This window comes from Aethalodelphis obliquidens, unplaced genomic scaffold (assembly GCF_003676395.1).
Source record: "Aethalodelphis obliquidens isolate GAN/ISIS:26980383/991018 unplaced genomic scaffold, ASM367639v1 scaffold47, whole genome shotgun sequence".
In the NCBI taxonomy this organism is placed as follows: Eukaryota; Metazoa; Chordata; class Mammalia; order Artiodactyla; family Delphinidae; genus Aethalodelphis; species Aethalodelphis obliquidens.
In genome coordinates this window covers 3,732,050-3,749,199 of record NW_020837991.1, presented here as the reverse complement: position 1 = coordinate 3,749,199, position 17,150 = coordinate 3,732,050, and the positions used below count along the sequence as shown (strand labels likewise).

Below are 17,150 nucleotides of genomic sequence, written 5' to 3'. Positions count from 1 at the left end.
TGTGTGTGTGTGTGTGTGTGTGTGTGTGTGTGTGTGTGTGTGTGTGTGTGTGTTGGGGGTAATTGAAAACAGAGTCAAACTAAAGTCCTGGACAAAAAAAAAAAACTACAGCATAAAGAGAGGTGGGAGTGGGTGCTCAGGGGTGATTTTGTTGGTCCTTTATTTTTTAATTTTTATTTATTTTTAGTTTTGGCTGCATTGGGTGTTTGTTGCTGTGTGTGGGCTTTCTCTAGTTGCAGCGAGTGGGGGCTGCTCTTCGTTGCGGTGCGTGGCTTCTCATGTTGCGGAGCATGAGCTCTAGGCGCTCAGCCTTCAATAGTTGCAGCACCCGGGCTCAGTAGTTGTGGCTCGCAGGCTCTAGAGCACAGGCTCAGTAGTTCTGGCACATGGGCTTAGTTGCTCTGCGGCATGTGGGATATTCCCGGACCAGGGAGTGAACTCATGTTCCCTGCATTGGCAGGCGGATTCTCAACCACTGCGCCACCAGGGAAGACCTGTTTTTGTGGTCCTTGTATTACTCAGGAGTGTAAAGACTTTAAGCACGAAGTATGTTTTTATTTGTCCCACTGAGGCAGCACTCTGAAAGCTGGCATTCTTTGTCTCTGTATCCTCATGCGTACAGAATAGCAACTGACACAAAGAAGTTGCTCACTACATGTAAATAGAGGGCATTCTTTTGTACATTTTTTTCTTATAAATTTATTTTATTTATTTATTTTTGGCTGCACTGGGTCTTTGTTGCTGCACACAGGCTTTCTCTAGTTGCGGTGAGTGGTGGCTTCTCTTGTTGCGGAGCACGGGATTCAGTAGTTGTGGCTCGCAGGCTCGGTAGTTGTGGCTCGTGGGCTCTAGAGCGTAGCCTCAGTAGTTGTGGCACACGGGCGTAGTTGCTCCGCGGCATGTGGGATCTTCCCAGACCAGAGCTTGAACCCGTGTCCCCTGCATTGGCAGGCGGATTCTTAACCACTGCGCCACCAGGGAAGCCCCTTTTGTACATTTTTAATGAGAAAAACATCACCTCATTTTAGACACCTTTGAAAACTAATTAGGGTGAACGTTTCCCCATTAATTTGGTAATTGGTAATTTAGATACCTTTGAAAACTAATTAGGGTGAACGTTTCCCCATTAATTTGGCAATTGGTAATTTGGTATGCTTTATCCTTTTTGAAATTGGGGTCCTAAGATTTTAAAATTTATTTTTAAAAGCTCTTTATAAACATCTTCACCCTTTGCTCGTCTTCTCTGCTATAAATTTTCTCTCAATTGCCTTTCTAGTGATTTTACACAATTTAAAATTATGTAATCAAGTCTTTTTTATTTCTTCTATCATTAAGTATAGAAAGTATTGCTTGTCAAATATCTTCTAATTTCAATTGCCTTTGAATATGGAGAACTGTTAAGTTCCCTATTAACAAGGGGAATGTATTTAGGACACATGCAGACACGGGCTGGTGTTGATATGGCTCAGGAGGTACAGGTTAGTCTGAATTTAAAAGGACATCAGTCTGTGAATCCGGGAGTAACCTGTGCCTGGACCATCTTTATTAGTAGAATTACAAAATATAAATATCAGAAGCCTTAAAAGGTAATAAACCTTGGAGTTTTGCTTTTTTAAATTCAACGTACAAGTTATCAGCCTACTGAAAAGGCAGAATTAATTAGGAAAGAGGTTCTCACCACAAGATGGGGCATTCATCTTTTCACTATTCCCAAATGTTTCCTTAAAACAGCCTTCATAATTTTGTCCTTGAGCATAAGTACTAAAGAGGCAGATTTTTAAAAAGAGAATTTGTATTATACACAAAAATTGGATTCAGTGATACGTAGAAAGTGATATACATCTTTAGACTTCCAAACTCTGGGGACCCCATTTGGATGAATGCTCTGCCATTATTACTGCTCCTCCTGTGAGCACTGTCAGTCTTGCTGTAACGCTCAGTGGTTTGCAGGACATTTGTGTTGGGAGCTAAGAGCTGTGTTGTCCACTACAGTAACCACTAACTACATGTGACTATCTAAATTTTTAAATTTAAAACTTAAATAAAATTTACAGTTCATGGGACTTCCCTGGTGGTCCGGTGGTTAAGACTCCCAGTGCAGGGGGCTTGGGTTCGATCCCTGGTCAGGGAACTAGATCCCACAAGCTGCAGCGAAGAGTCCACATGCTGCAACTAAGACCTGGTGAAGCATGCATGCATAAATAAAAGCTGCTTGCAAAGAAGGCTCAAGCACAGCCAGTTCTGTAAATGCCTCTATCCCAATTGAGACAGCTAGAAAGTTGACTGAATGGAAACTAGCCTATGTGACCAATTCTTTCTGTGTTGCTGTCTACTTAAGTTCAGTTCCTCAATCCAGTGACACTAGCCTCAAGTGCTCCAGGGCTACCTGTGGCAGGCAGCCACCGCACTGGACAGTGCAGATAAGGAATATTCCTACCTCGCAGAAAGTTCTGTTGGGCAGCTCTGCCTTGTCTTCCAAAATTCCCAGGTGTCTTCTGGGCTGCTTCCCCACCTCCCCGCCGCCCCCTCACAAAGTCCTCTCCTTCAACTGTATTATTTCAGGTACATTCTCGTTCTCCCTGCACTCCAAGTCGACCTTCGGCAAATGGGGGCAGTGTATTTACTCAACACTCACTACTTAGCACCCCCTGGGAGCCACGCAAAGGGAGCGAGGCGCACAGAACCCAAGTCTGAACGTGATTCCAGTAGACAGACCTACCTTCACCCTGCTGTCGCCACTCACACTTTCTGCCTGTTTAGTCCCAAACTGCCCTCCTGCTGCTGCTGAAGGAACAGGCACGGAGAGCCACAGGCAGACACATTACCGATCACTGTTTAGGGCCTGAACTCTGTCTAGGCCCACTTTTCACCTAGGGGTTGCAAACGGGTATTTTCGTCCAGCAACTTGAGGGCAGTGGCCACATGTATTTCTTCAATATTTCTCATAAGCGTCAGTTTAGATCCTTAATGACGATTGATTTTATATACTAAATTATACCAACACTGGGACTGACTACTGGCCCAGAACCCTCCTCAGGAGAAGTTTGAACTGAATATTAAATTATCAGGAAATTCTTGTCAGTATTCCTAAGAGCAACAGTTGTACTTAACAGAGGAGAGTGTATTTTTAAAATGCATGCTTCAATTTTCAATGAAGTGTCATGCTGTCTGCTTTCACATGCTTCCTAGAAAAACATAATAAAGCAAATATGACAAACATTACCTGTTAAATGCAGCTGAAAAACATAGGTATGATCAATGCTCTAATCTTTCGGCTTTTCTGTGCTTAAAATTTTTCACAATAAAAAATTGAAAAAATGTCACCCCACTGGCATATCCTGTGGGCTTCAATGCTTCGGGTTTTTGTTTTTTTAGTTCATTCCTTTTTATTGCTAAAAAGTATTCCACTGTATGGCTGTATCAGACTTTGCTGACCAAATCACTAACTGGTGGACACGGGAATTGTTTCCACTTTCCAGCTATTATGAATGCTGCAATGATTATTCACACAGAAGTCTTTGTGTAGGCTTCAATGGTTTTAGAAATAAGCTTAAAACAATAATTTTTAGTAAGAATGGCTTGTGCTCAAGCCCCATCCAGTAATGCTTTTTCAAGACTCAAGTTTAATACATTTTTATAAAACCAAGATGACGAGAGCTTTCAGAAAAGCTTTTCTGGTTAATGTAGCTTTCTGGTGAAGTGAGGCTTTGACAACATGACATCTTTTTTTAAAAATTAATTAATTTACTTATTTATTTTTGGCTGTGTTGGGTCTTCGTTTCTGTGCAAGGGCTTTCTCCAGTTGTGGCGAGCAGGGGCTACTCTTCATCGCGGTGCGCAGGCCTCTCACTGTCGCGGCCTCTCCCGTTGTGGAGCACAGGCTCCAAACGCGCAGGCTCAGTAGTTGTGGCTCACGGGCCCAGCTGCTCCGTGGCATGTGGGATCCTCCCAGACCAGGGCTCGAATCCGTGTCCCTTCATTGGCAGGTGGATTCTCAACCACTGCGTCACCAGGGAAGCCCCTACGACATCTTTGTTTTGAATTCTGCTTTTGCAAACGGTGCAGTGAGTCTAACGATGTTTCACAGATGATTAAAGATTTTGCAGGGCCTCCTGTTCACTGGACAGTGAGCTGCTGTCCAGGACTAGACAGAACCCTGACCAGAAGGCACAGACCAGGCTTTGAGTCTGTAACATGGCATGAGGCTGCTTTTACATGTAATCCCCCAGTATGAGTTGTTGTTTTAAACTGCTTCTAGTTGCCTTACTACCTGCCATTTATTAGTGCCTAACTATATGCCGGGCACTTTGCACAGTTTAATACTCCCAGGTGGCTCACAGGCGGGCACCCGGTGGAGGTGGTAGCACCGCCCTGCTCCTGCCACCGAGCACACGCGGCCTGGATTACAGCTCGGGTCTGCCATCCAGGCCTGTTCTTTTTGTTTCATTGCCTGGTGCCAACCATGGAACTGACTCTCTTAAAAGATAATTCTGCAGACTTTGAGTAAGGCAGTTGGGTTTGTTTTCATAGTCTGATGCCAGTACCAGTGGGTATGCTACCAATTCCTTGCACTAGTTTCTTTTTTTTTTTTTTTTTTGGGCTGTGCCACATGGCTTGTGGGATCTTAGTTCCTTGACCAGGAATTGAACCAGGGGCCTCGGCAGTGAAGGCGCAGAGTCCTAACTACTGGACCGCCAGGGAAGTCCCCCTTGCACTAATTTCTACAAAGCAAGCTGACTATAACAGCTAACATTTACTGGGGTATAGTGTATGTCAGACACCAATAGGCTCTTTTTAATAATTTTCTCATTCAATCTTTAAAAACATCTGTGGAATAGAAACTATTATCCACATTTTACAATTGAGAACACTGAGTCTCAAAGAAGTAAAGTTGCCCAAGGATGAAAAGATTATTTCCTCAAATGCTTCTTTAATTGAGGTATGAATGACATTTCCTTCAAATAATGATCAAGAATATTGGTGACTCAGAAACCATGTCATTTCAGAAACTGAAAGACTTTATTAAAGAAATTTTATTTTTGCCTTAGTCAGCAGCTGACATAAAACCACCTTGACTTTTAAAGGCAGCTTTGTTCTTTCCCCAGCCTTTTCGCTGGACCATGAATTCACTTGGAGCCAACAAGTGCCTCAAAGAAAAATCACCAAATTGTGAAGAAAACAGGCATATTTCCCTTCAGAAAATTCAGAGCCGCAGTGTTTAGTAATTAAAGTGTTTTCTCCGCAACTAGCCTCAGATGGAGTGAGGCCACTGTAGTGGCTCGGGAAGTGGCAGGCGCCCTCCTCCCACGTCTCCTCCATCCCAGAACACCTGCTGCTAAGCAGGAGGCCAGAGGTTTGGACCCGATGCCCCATATGAGGACACTATGAAGTGCTCACTCCTTCACATCTGGCCCAGGAAGGAAAAATCTGAATGCGGCAGTGACAAAGTAAGTGCTTAAAGACCACTTACTCCAAATCTATGCTGTGCAGCAATCCAAGAAGAAAGGCACAGTACTTGCCCATCTCAAGGCTGTGTGCCCCACAGCACTCAGCAGTTACCCTCAGGTGTAACTACTCTTCGCGGCAGCCTCTTCCCTGTCTCCTGGTTAAGCACAATGACGCCGAGGCGCTATCATCCTCTCTTTAAGAATTTCAAACAACGATACAGGTCTCGTTTAATTGCTCTTTTTGCATTTAGGTGAGACTGTTTCCCACACCAGTTTTACATGTTCTAGTATAGCTTCAAAAACTATGAACACACTGAAATTAAAACATGAAATAGTAGGAATCAAAAATAACACAAGGGCCAAAGACCGTGATGTGAGGCGTCCGCAGTGTGGCTTAGATGCACATCACCCCACCTCACCCTTCCCAGAGGCAAGCTCAGGCAGCCACTGCAAGGCCTCTCCAAGGTTATGCTGGCCATCAGCGTCCAACGGTTGAGCCTGAAACAGCAACCTAAACCAAGACCAAGCACTGGGTTGTTCTATCCAAAGGAAGCCCAAGTGTCTTCTGCAATAGATTTTCTGTGCAAGTCAGCCCTGGATCCTGGGCCAGCAGCGCTGTGCTGGGGATGTGATGTGTCCCCCAGCAGCAGTGGTATCTGGAGATCAATACTGAAAGCTGCGCTTGGTCTGGATGTCATCAAGAATCTGCTGTAGCTCCTCATCTTCAAACCGCCCCTCCAGGCTACAAGAAGGAAAACAAAAAAAGTGAGTGTCGCAGTGACAATGCTCCCCGCCCTCTTCTTTCGTGTGTGCTAATTTTCCAGCACCACTGGCCCACCTCTCCGCTTACCCCTAAACGCTGACACCTTTACATTTCAACTCTTACTTCTTTCCTTTAAAAAACATTATGAAGTATTTCAAACATATAAATGGTATAGAAAATAAGCTCATTTTAAAAGTTATCCCCACCTGATTCCCTTTTTTTTTGCCACACTGTGTGGCCTGCAAGATCTTAGTTCCCCGACCAGGGATTGAACCCAGACCCCCTGCAGTAGAAGCTCGGAGTCCTAACCACTGGACCGCCAGGGAATTCCCTCTCCCCTTGATTCTTTAATAAATATGACAGACACAAATCGATGGCTCTGTGTGTGCTCCCCTATTCCAATTCCTTTTCTTCCTTCCCCAGAAGTAACCATTATCCTAAATTTGGTATTCATCATCCCTACATGTACTTTTATATTAATATTTACTATAGTATATGTAAATGTATCTACAAGCAATATGCAGTACTGGTTTTAAACTATAAGAAATGGAATCGTAGGGCTTCCCTGGTGGTGCAGTGGTTGAGAGTCCGCCTGCCGATGCAGGGGACACGGGTTTGTGCCCCGGTCTGGGAAGATCCCACATGCCGCGCAGTGGCTGGGCCCGTAAGCCATGGCCGCTGAGCCTGTGCTGCGCAACGGGAGAGGCCACAACAGCGAGAGGCCCGCGTACCGAAAAAAAAAAAAAAAAAAGAAATGGCATCGTATTGTATGTATCCTTCTGCAATTTTTTCACTCAAAATTCAATTTGGCATTTGTTGACATTATTCCACGTTGTCCTAGTTCACTAGTTTTTTCACTGCTATATAATAAACATTATATGATCATACAATGATTTATTTCTCCAGTCTTGACTGTTGTCCAGTTTTTGCTATCACTAACAATGCAGCAATAAACATTGGAATACATGTCTTCTTTTAAACTACGTATGCGTTGCTTTTAGGACACGTACCCAGGAATGTATTTTGGGCTCATGGGGTATATTCATCTTTAGCTTTACTGGATGTAGCCAAACTGCTCTCCAAAGTGACCATACTAATTTGCACTCCTATCATCAGTATACCAGAGTTTCAGCTGTTTCACATTTTTGCCAACAATTGGTGTGCTATAAAACCATCAATCTCATTACAAAGGCACCCATCCAACGTTGGTGATATCTATCTAGATTTTAAATGCACACAGCTTTTAGACACAGTAATTCTACTTGTAAGAATTTATCCAATACACACAGAGCTTTTCACAACCAGTCCTAACCTTGGGATCAGAGCCTTGGACTCCTCAGCAGTCTCTGGACAAAGGTTGGCTAAACAGGCCAACTCAAACTTATGAAGCTTCTTCTGGAGCAGCAAGCTGATCACAGGGAAGAAAATCAAGACAAACAAAATCAAACAGTGATGAATAGGAAAAAGGGCATCAAATGTAGCTAGCAAGGAAGAGGAAAAATAAAGCACTTGCAATCTTCCCATTATGGTTAGGTTTGCTGCAAAATACCACTTTCAAATCACTTCCTGTTCCTCTTCCTGGAGAACAGGAAGCTACAACGAAATCAGGCAGAGACAGTGAAAGCGAGGCGAGCACACCAAGGCAGAGAATGCTTGCGATGATAACTTCTGAGAAACTGCTATGTACCTCAAGGACTATACAAGCTTTCCCCCGAGAATTTATTCTGTTGCTCTTTGCTCTTCCTACCACTGTTCTTTGCTTCCTTTGTTATTAATTTTATGTCAAACACATGATGTCAGATGTCCCCCATCTACCAGGCATCTTGACTTGAAGAAAATTCTCTTTTAAATGTATCTAAGGGCTTCCCTGGTGGCGCAGTGGTTGAGAGTCCGCCTGCCGGTGCAGGGGACACGGGTTCGTGCCCCGGTCCGGGAAGATCCCACATGCTGCGGAGAGGCTGGGCCCGTGAGCCATGGCCGCTGAGCCTGCGCGTCCGGAGCCTGTACTCCGCAACGGGAGAGGCCGCAACAGTGAGAGGCCCGCATACCGCAAAAAAAAAAAAAGTATCTAAAAAATAAACAAATACAAGCATATCTTACTTTGTACAAATCTATGTATAAACTGCATCTTATTTTAAATGTACTTCTAGTTCAAGCTGTAAAAAAGAACATCATCAATACAAATCATATCCTGGATTCTCACACATCGACTTCTTAAAACAGAGGTCGTCCATGGTAAATCTGGTTTCAGAGAGGACCTTAATTACCTGTTCAGAAATAAACATTTCCTGTCCTTACCACTTGACTACAAGCCTATTAGTTATTGTTCAAAATTGAGAAAATAAAGACAGAAAAATGAAAGTCACTACCTAAACAAAGTCAATGTTACCATATTAGTATGCCATTCCAAACGTCTTTCTATGTTTTAGAATACAAACTCACTCATTCTGTTTTGTAACTTTTCGTCACCTAATAAAGCTATTTCCATTCTGTAAAGAAAATACTGTAAACTTAGTTACACAGGCAGAGGTTCATAATGTAGTGTATGTATTATATGGAGGGATCTGTTGTAAAATGAACACATATTCATTTATAAAAAATACCAAAAAACCCCCTACAAAACCCCAACATGGGAAAATAACCTGAAATTCTACCCAGAAATAACCAGTGTTAACATTTTCATGGAGAGTCCACCCGCCCTTTCCATAATTAAAAACAAATAAACAAACAAAACAAAACAAAACCCCAAAAGGAATTATAACAAATGCTATTCTTTAACTGGCCTTTTTTCACTCAACAATACAGAAGCTGTTTTCCATATTAGTACACACATAACTTTACCTTGAACATGGCATTGCACTGAAAGGTTGTGCCATAAATTTATATATCAAATTTCCTGCTGTTGAACATTTCTGTTGTTTCCAATTATTCATCATTCTAGACATCATTGTAAATGTATACTTCTTTGTGCACTTGATTGATTACTTTGTGCTTTAAAGATAAATTCCTGGAAGCAGAATTATTCAGTCAAAGGATACGATATAACTGGATGGCTTCTTTCTGAGAGACAGTGCCCTAAAAGGGCTTTACCAATATACACTACACTGCCACCAGCAATAAAAGATGGTGCCTGTTTCCCCTACTTCTTACACTAGGTTTCCCATTCTTTTTTTTTTTTGGCTGCGTCAGGTCGTCGTTGCAGCACGCAGGATCTTCGTGGCAGCATCTTTCGTTGTGGCACGTGGGCTCTTCATTGCAGCATGTGGGCTTCTCTCTAGCGGTGGCATGCTGGTTTTTCTCTCTCTAGTTGTGGCGCGCAGGCTCCAGGGCGCACGGGCTCTGTAGTTTGTAGCACGTAGGCTTCTCTCTAGTTGAGGCAAATGGGCTCAGTAGTTGCGGCGTGCGGGCTCAGTAGTTGTGCCGCGCGGGCTTAGCCGCCCCGTGGCATGTGGGATCTTAGTTCCCCGACCAGGGGTCGAACCCGAGTCCCCTGCATTGGAAGGCGGATTCTTTAACACTGGACCACCAGGGAAGTCCCAGGTTTCCCATTCTTTTTAAACCTACTTAGCTATTTTAGCATTTCTTTGATTTCCTAGAAGATGAACATTATTTCATTTGAATTAGATAGTCATTTGAAGTTCTGACATAAATCAAGTCATTAGAGACTAATAAATCCTTTTTTTTTTTTTTTTTGCGGTATGCGGGCCTCTCACTGTCGTGGCCTCTCCCGTTGTGGAACGCAGGCTCCGGACACGCAGGCCCAGCGGCCATGGCTCACGGGCCTAGCCGCTTCTCGGCATGTGGGATCCTCCCGGACAGGGGCACGAACCCGTGTCCCCTGCATCGGCAGGCGGCCTCCCAACCACTGCGCCACCAGGGAAGCCCCTAAATCCATTTTTATAAACTGGCTGTCATCTCTTGATTATCTGTTAGAGCTCTTAACATTAAGGACATCAATCCTCTTCCCAGTTTATTCATACTTAGATTTTACTTATGGCACTTTATTTCAAGATATTTATGTAAATTCATTTACTTACTCAACTAAGAATCATTTACTTACTCAACTAAGTTTCTCAACTAAGAAACTAAGAAGTTTCCCCTCATTTAAAGTCCTGCTAACTACAGCCAAAACTGTATATTCACTCAGGTTATCACATAGCACTTTTATGCATCATAGTTTACATTTAAATCCTTAATTCCTTCAGTAATTATTTTGGTATAAGGTATACAGAGTTACAACTTCATTTAAAAATATTTTCCCAGTAACTTACAGTACCATCTTTGCCATACACTGGACTCATATAAAACATAATAGATTTGGATTTGTATCTGTTCCTGAATTTTCTATTCTGCCCCAATCATCTATCTATTCTCAGGCCAAAGTGTCACTATTTTCATTACTGTCACTTTTTAATGTATTTTAACAGCTTGTAGGGCAAACTCCCCTTCCTTTTTCTTTTTAAAAGTTTTTCTGGGGCTTCCCTGGTGGCGCAGTGGTTAAGAATCCGCCTGCCAATGTAGGGAACATGGGTTCAAGCCCTGGTCCGGGAGGATCCCACATGCCACGGAGCAACTACGCCTGTGAGCCATAACTACTGAGCCCGTGTTCCACAACTACTGAGCCTGCGTGCCTAGAGCCCAAGAGCCACAACTACTGAGCCCACGCGCCTAGAGCCCAAGAGCCACAACTACTGAGCCCACGCGCCTAGAGCCCACACGCGGCAACAAGAGAAGCCACCGCAATGAGAAGCCCGCGCACCGCAACGAAGGGTAGCCCTTGCTCGCCACGACTAGATAAAGCCTGCGCACAGCAACAAAAACCCAACGCAGTCAAAAATAAATAAATAAATATATTTATTTAAAAAAAAAAAAGTTTTTCTGACCATTCTTACAAATTTTAGATCTTTGGGGGGGGCATTCGTTAATTAACTTAGTATTATTTATTTTTCACAGCAGAGGATATATTTTTCTTGGCGCCACTTAGGGAGCCTGTGCTGCTCACTGGTAGGATTCAGGTGATTGGTGCCTTGCCTCAGCCACTGTATGTTTATTTATAATGATCTATTACCATCTCATCTTAATTGAATTATACGGCAAATTATGCTTTATCAGTGGAATAACAGTAACAGCAACAAAACAAATTACAGATGTTCAAGATGGTATAACAATGAATGCACTGTCATCCAAAATCCTACTTACAAAGTTCCGAGTGTATTTGAGAATATATATCAATTACCTTGAGGATTTAGGATGGCACTAAATGTATACATTAATTTGAGGAGAAATGACATTTTTACAGTATTAAGACCTCTTATTCGTGAACGTTTAAGTCCACCTTCATTTATTCAAGTCATCTTTTTGGTTCAACACTTTGCAGTTTTGTACGTAATCTTTTCCCCATGCATACACCCACACTTTTCAGAACAGGCTATACTTCATATACAGCTTTATCACTTCATTTTCTGCACACCTAAATTATGTGAACATCCTTCAATTTCATTTTCTATCATAATTTTCAATGACAATATAGTAGTCCAGGGCTTCCCTGGTGGCGCAGTGGTTGAGAGTCCGCCTGCCGGTGCAGGGGACACGGGTTCGTGCCCCGGTCCGGGAAGATCCCACATGCCGCGGAGCGGCTGGGCCCGTGAGCCATGGCCGCTGAGCCTGCGCGTCCGGAGCCTGTGCTCCGCAACGTGAGAGGCCACAACAGTGAGAGGCCCGCGTACCGAAAAGAACAAACAAACAAACAAACAAAATATATAGTAGTCCATCAAATGGATTTACCACAATTTATTTAATTACTGTTGAATATTTAGTTTTTTTTAAAACTGTGACTATTATTAATAGCTCTCTGAAGAATATTTGCATATATACATCTTTTTGTCCACTTCTTTTCCTTAGGACAGTACTTCTCAAACATTTCACCAGAGTAGAGCAAACAAGTACCCACAACCAACTCGGGGGCATAGGCACAAATGACTTTCTGCAACTGCAAGGATTTAAGTCTCATGATTTATTTCAATAATTCAGGGACTTCCTTGGTGGTCCAATGGTTAAGACTCCGAGCTCCCAGTGCAGAGGGCACGGGTTCGATCGATCCCTGGTCGGGAAACTAATATCTCGCATGCTGCGTGGTGCAGCCAAAATAAATAATAATAAAAATAAATAAACACAACTAAAGTATTAGAAAAAAGAGATCATATATATCATTTGTTTTACTTCACAATATACTGGTATCTGTTTGCTTTAATGCAGAAATGTTTTAAACCATACCACCAAGTAACACTGATGACACCCAGTTTATAAAAATGGACTTCTCTAGTGGCTCAAATTATATCAGAACATCAAATGATTATCTAGTTCACATGAGATAATGTTCATCTTCGAAGAAATCAAAGAAATGCTAAAACAGCTCTTGTTTTCCCTGGGGCCTCCTATATACCCCAGCACCTCACTGTTTCCCAGAGCACATCCAACCAATTTGAGAAGCAATGCCTTAGGAAAAAATGCTAAAAGCCGGTCACCTTTTGAATGGTCAAGCAAAGATCCAGAAAGAATGCTCCTGATTTATATTTATTAACATAGCAAGATCTCTAGGACACATCAGGGAAATAATAAATAAGCCCACTTTATTAAAAAAAAGAAAAAAGCAAAATAAAACAATGCTGTGTGTTTATGGTGTGTATGCCAATGTATGGAACAAGCTCTGCAGGGCTAACAACAAACTTCTGACAGTAGTCACTCTGCAGGGAGGTAACTGGGATTTGGGGTACAGCAAAAGGTGGCCAAGGAGGGTTTTGACCATATAAGCTATTTCAAAATTTTGACGAAGACATTATTTTACTTACATTAATCGTACAGATGATGCCCACGGGGTGGCGGGGAGGAGCGGGGGAGGCGGCAACAGCATGCTACGTGCAGATGTCTAATAGTCTGGATTAATAAAACTTTCTTTCAGCACTCACCTACGTACACTGGCAATGGTCTCTCTGTTTTTGAAACGACTGAAACGGGCTGTGTAGTTTAAAGTTTTCATGAAGACCTCAGAAAGTTCCTGTTCATCCTCTGCACTCTCATTTTGTTGCTTTCGATGCTCCAGAAGCATATGAACTTCTGAATTTAGAAGTGTCTCAGCTGTTTCAAACTCTATTTGTGAGAAGCATAAATGTCAGCTGAAAATATTCCTCCAAAAGTCAGCTTCTAAATGTTCCTTTTGCTTTTGAGACTATCAGCAAGTCTCCGTCCCTGCAGAAATCCAGAGGCTTCAATATCCCGCAACTGTACAGTATTTTTCAGGTTTTTTTTTTTTTTTTGCCATGCCGCATGGCTTGTGGGATCTTAGTTCCCCGACCAGGGATTGAACTCGGGTCCCCCGGCAGTGAGAGCGCCGAGTCCTAGCCACTGGACTGCCAGGGAATTTCTAACTGTACAGCATTTAAAAAACAAATAAACAAACAAAAACCTGAATAAAAGGTACCTAGACAAAACCTAAATATGAAAAACTGGTTTAATTTATCATGAAATTAAGAAAACCATCTCCCTCTTAGTTATTACACCATAAAAAAGAAAACAAACATATATTTCCATTATGCCCAAAACTTCCATGAAGCTATCCTATGGAAGGGAGTATTACACCTTGAGTCTATAAAATACAATACTAGAAGCAACCTATATGTCTATCAACAGATAAATAGTACTATGGTACAACCATTAAGTACTACCTAGCCCTTTGAAAGAATAGAACAGTTCTACACAATATATCATCAAATTTTTAAAAAGCTGTATGATTTCTATAGCATAATTCTATTTTTGCAAAGAATAAAGTGTATAAGTATATATTTATAAATGAGCACAGTTTGGAAGCATAAGCACTAAACTATTTACGGTCGTTTCCTCTGGGTGAAAAGGTGTGGAATTTCATGTTTTACTGTGGATATAGTAATTTCTTTTAAAAGAAGGGTACTGTTACGGCTTCCCCCACTTATTTTGTGTTTTCCAGTACCTGTAAGATATGATACTTTAAAATCTTAAGCTTTCTACTTATTTTGGGTTTTTAAATTACAAATTAAGCACATCACATTGCAAAGAGGAAGTTCTCTGATAGCAAAACGTGCTTTACTCCCAGCCATCTGACAAAGATTCTCTCCCTGACCAAACTCCAGGCTCTTTCCTGTCGCCCTCTTCTCCCCAAGGACTCAACTTTGGTCCACAGAAACTTGACGAGGGCTTCCCTGGTGGCTCAGTGGTTAAGAATCCGACTGCCAATGCAGGGGACACGGGTTCGATCCCTGGTCTGGGAAGATCCCACATACCGCGGAGTAACTAAGCCCGTGTGCCACAGCTCTTGAGCCCACGTGCCTCAACTACTGAAGCCCGCGCGCCTAGAGCCTGTGCTCCGCAACAAGAGAAGCCAACGCAATGAGAAGCCCGCGCACCGCAACGAAGAGCAGCCCCCGCTCGCCACAGCTAGAGAAAGCCCACATGCAGCAACTTAGACCCAATGCAGCCAAAAATAAATAAAAATAAAATAAATGCATTTAAAACACTAACAAGATTTCTAATAGCTCCAGGCCGCATCCCTGGGATGACTCTAGCCCTTTACAGTGGTTGTTTATGAAAACTGAAGGCTGCCAAAATAACTGTTCCAGCCAACACTTGAAGACAGGGCCCCTGTGTCCCAGCCCAGAGCGAGGGGTGTGGGAGGGTAGGAGTTAAACGCCAGTTAACAAATCCAAAGGGGTTTCAAATGGACCAACCCCCCGCTTCCCGCTTTTCGTAATTTTTCACTTCCCCGACCCTACTGAGGCCCCACTCACTCCGCTCCTTATTCCTTCATTCTCCCTTTAATATGCCCAGTCACCTCTACAGATCGAAGTTTAAATGAGTCCACGCTTGACTCTCTGTCCCACTGCAATAGTATATTACTGATTAAAATCTGTCCTTTCCCCTTTAGTGCCAGCTTTATCTTTGACACATCCCTCCAACACTTCACAGCTTATCGGATAAAACAAACTACTTAAACAGGAGCAAGAGGCCGCCCAGGGGCAGTGTGGAGTTGGGCGCCGACGGCTCCAGGGCTGCAGGCGTGGACTCCGGCCGGCCCGCTCCCGCGGCACCTTGCCCTGCCGGCCCGCATCCCCCTCCTCCCTGCCCTTCGCCGCTCCTGCCCAGGCCTGCGGCGACCACGCAGGACCACAGGGGCAGTCCGGCAGCCCCAGGCCGCACCTTTGGGAAAGATGAGCTGTGAGGCGTCCTCCTCTACGTCGCCTGCCCGCGGATCACTGCCACCGGCTGCCATCGTCTTGCCGCGCACAGCAGCCCACACCGCCGGAAGCGGAAGCGCTGAGCCGCGGCCAGGAAGGGGCGTGGTCTTGGTGACGGGGCGGGGCTCCATTGGGATGGGCGGGTCATATTGGTGGGCGGGGCCTCGGTGGGTGGGCGGGACCCCGACGGGGCGGGCGGGGCCGAGGGACTTGCAGCGTCCTTGCGCTTCCCTTAAGGAAGCGGAGACAGGTCAGAGCCGGGAGGTCGCGGGGGTTCCCGGAGGGCCGAGGGGCATCTTGCGCTGGTCGTTTCCGGAGAAACCGTCCTTCTCTTCTCCAGTACGCCCTTCGCCGCGCGTCGTGGAGACTGGTCACTTGACCTTTCTGAGTCTCAGCTAACTCACCGGTGAAGTGTGGATGACGATACCTGCTTCCCAGGGCGTAGGGAAGGATTAGATGAGATGCAGTAACGCGCTGACCGACCCAAGGAACTATCGTTGATGGGAAGCTGGGTAGGTGACTCCGAAAACATACAGTGTAATTTCTTACAATGCCTTAAGCATTTAAAATGTTTGATTTGTAGTGGGATTTTTCCAATAATTCTCAACATGTGGATAGTGATATTGAGAGGCCTTGTTGGAACATTTGGATGATACTTAGAAAAGTAAGCAGGGGCTTTCCTGGTGGCGCAGTGGTTAAGAATCCGCCTGACAATGCAGGGGACACGGGTTCAATCCCTGGAATCTCTGGTCCGGGAAGATCCCACATGCCGCGGAGCAACTAAGCCCGTGCGCCACAACTACTGAGCCTGCGCTCTAGAGGCCATGAGCCACAACTACTGAGCCCGCGTGCCACAACTACTGAAGCCCGCGTGCCTAGAGCCCATGCTCCGCAAGAAGAGAAGCCACCGCAGCGAGAAGCCCCGCACACCCGCAACGAAGAGTAGACCCTGCTCGCTGCAACTAGAGAAAGTCCGCCGGCAGCAACGAAGACCCAATGGAGCCAAAAATAAATAAATAAATAAATAAATATTTAAAAAAAGAGGGGCTTCCCTGGTGGCGCAGTGGTTGAGAGTCCGCCTGCCGATGCAGGGGACACGGGTTCGTGCCCTGGTCTGGGAGGATCCCACATGCCGCGGAGCGGCTGGGCCCGTGGGCCATGGCCGCTGAGCCTGTGCGTCCAGAGCCTGTGCTCCGCAACAGGAGAGGCCACAACAGTGAGAGGCCCGCGTACCGCAAAAAGAAAAAGATAAGTAAGCAAATGAAAAAGTTTCCAACCTGAGAGAAAACAGATGGCTGTACAATGAAGGAAATAATCACAGTGCACTACTTGGCTCCGGAGTGAACCACGTTTAGGTATCATGTGAACTCTGTTAACAGTAAATGAATGAGGATATTACCAGACGAGAATATGTACTTGTATTCCTTTGATTTAAAATATAATTTTCACAAAGTTAATTTGCCTTGTATCTGTATTTCCAGAAGAAATGTATCCGGTGAATTAATGGCAGGTTCTATAGTATTGTTAGAGCTTATTACCGCCTTGAAGGGCTTTCCTACACAGTTCATTACAGCTGTGGACCGATGTCCCGAGGAGTCTGGGGACATGCAGCAGCTGGGTGTGGGAAATGGTCCTGTACTCAGCGTAGGCCCCTTTCTCTCATCTATCCATCCAACA

At 44.2% G+C, this 17,150-nt stretch overlaps 1 protein-coding gene across 1 annotated transcript; it reads right to left on the bottom strand.

The window, feature by feature from the left end:
- Window positions 1–4,997: 4,997 nt before the first annotated feature.
- POLR2D (RNA polymerase II subunit D) lies at window positions 4,998–15,568 on the bottom strand. The gene is made up of 4 exons (XM_027082509.1): window positions 15,436–15,568; window positions 13,176–13,356; window positions 7,523–7,618; window positions 4,998–6,189 (listed from the first exon to the last, which is right to left on the bottom strand). The coding sequence occupies exons 1-4, from the start codon at window positions 15,506–15,508 to the stop codon at window positions 6,111–6,113; spliced, it is 429 nt and encodes a 142-aa protein (XP_026938310.1). The 5' UTR covers window positions 15,509–15,568; the 3' UTR covers window positions 4,998–6,110.
- Window positions 15,569–17,150: the final 1,582 nt, after the last annotated feature.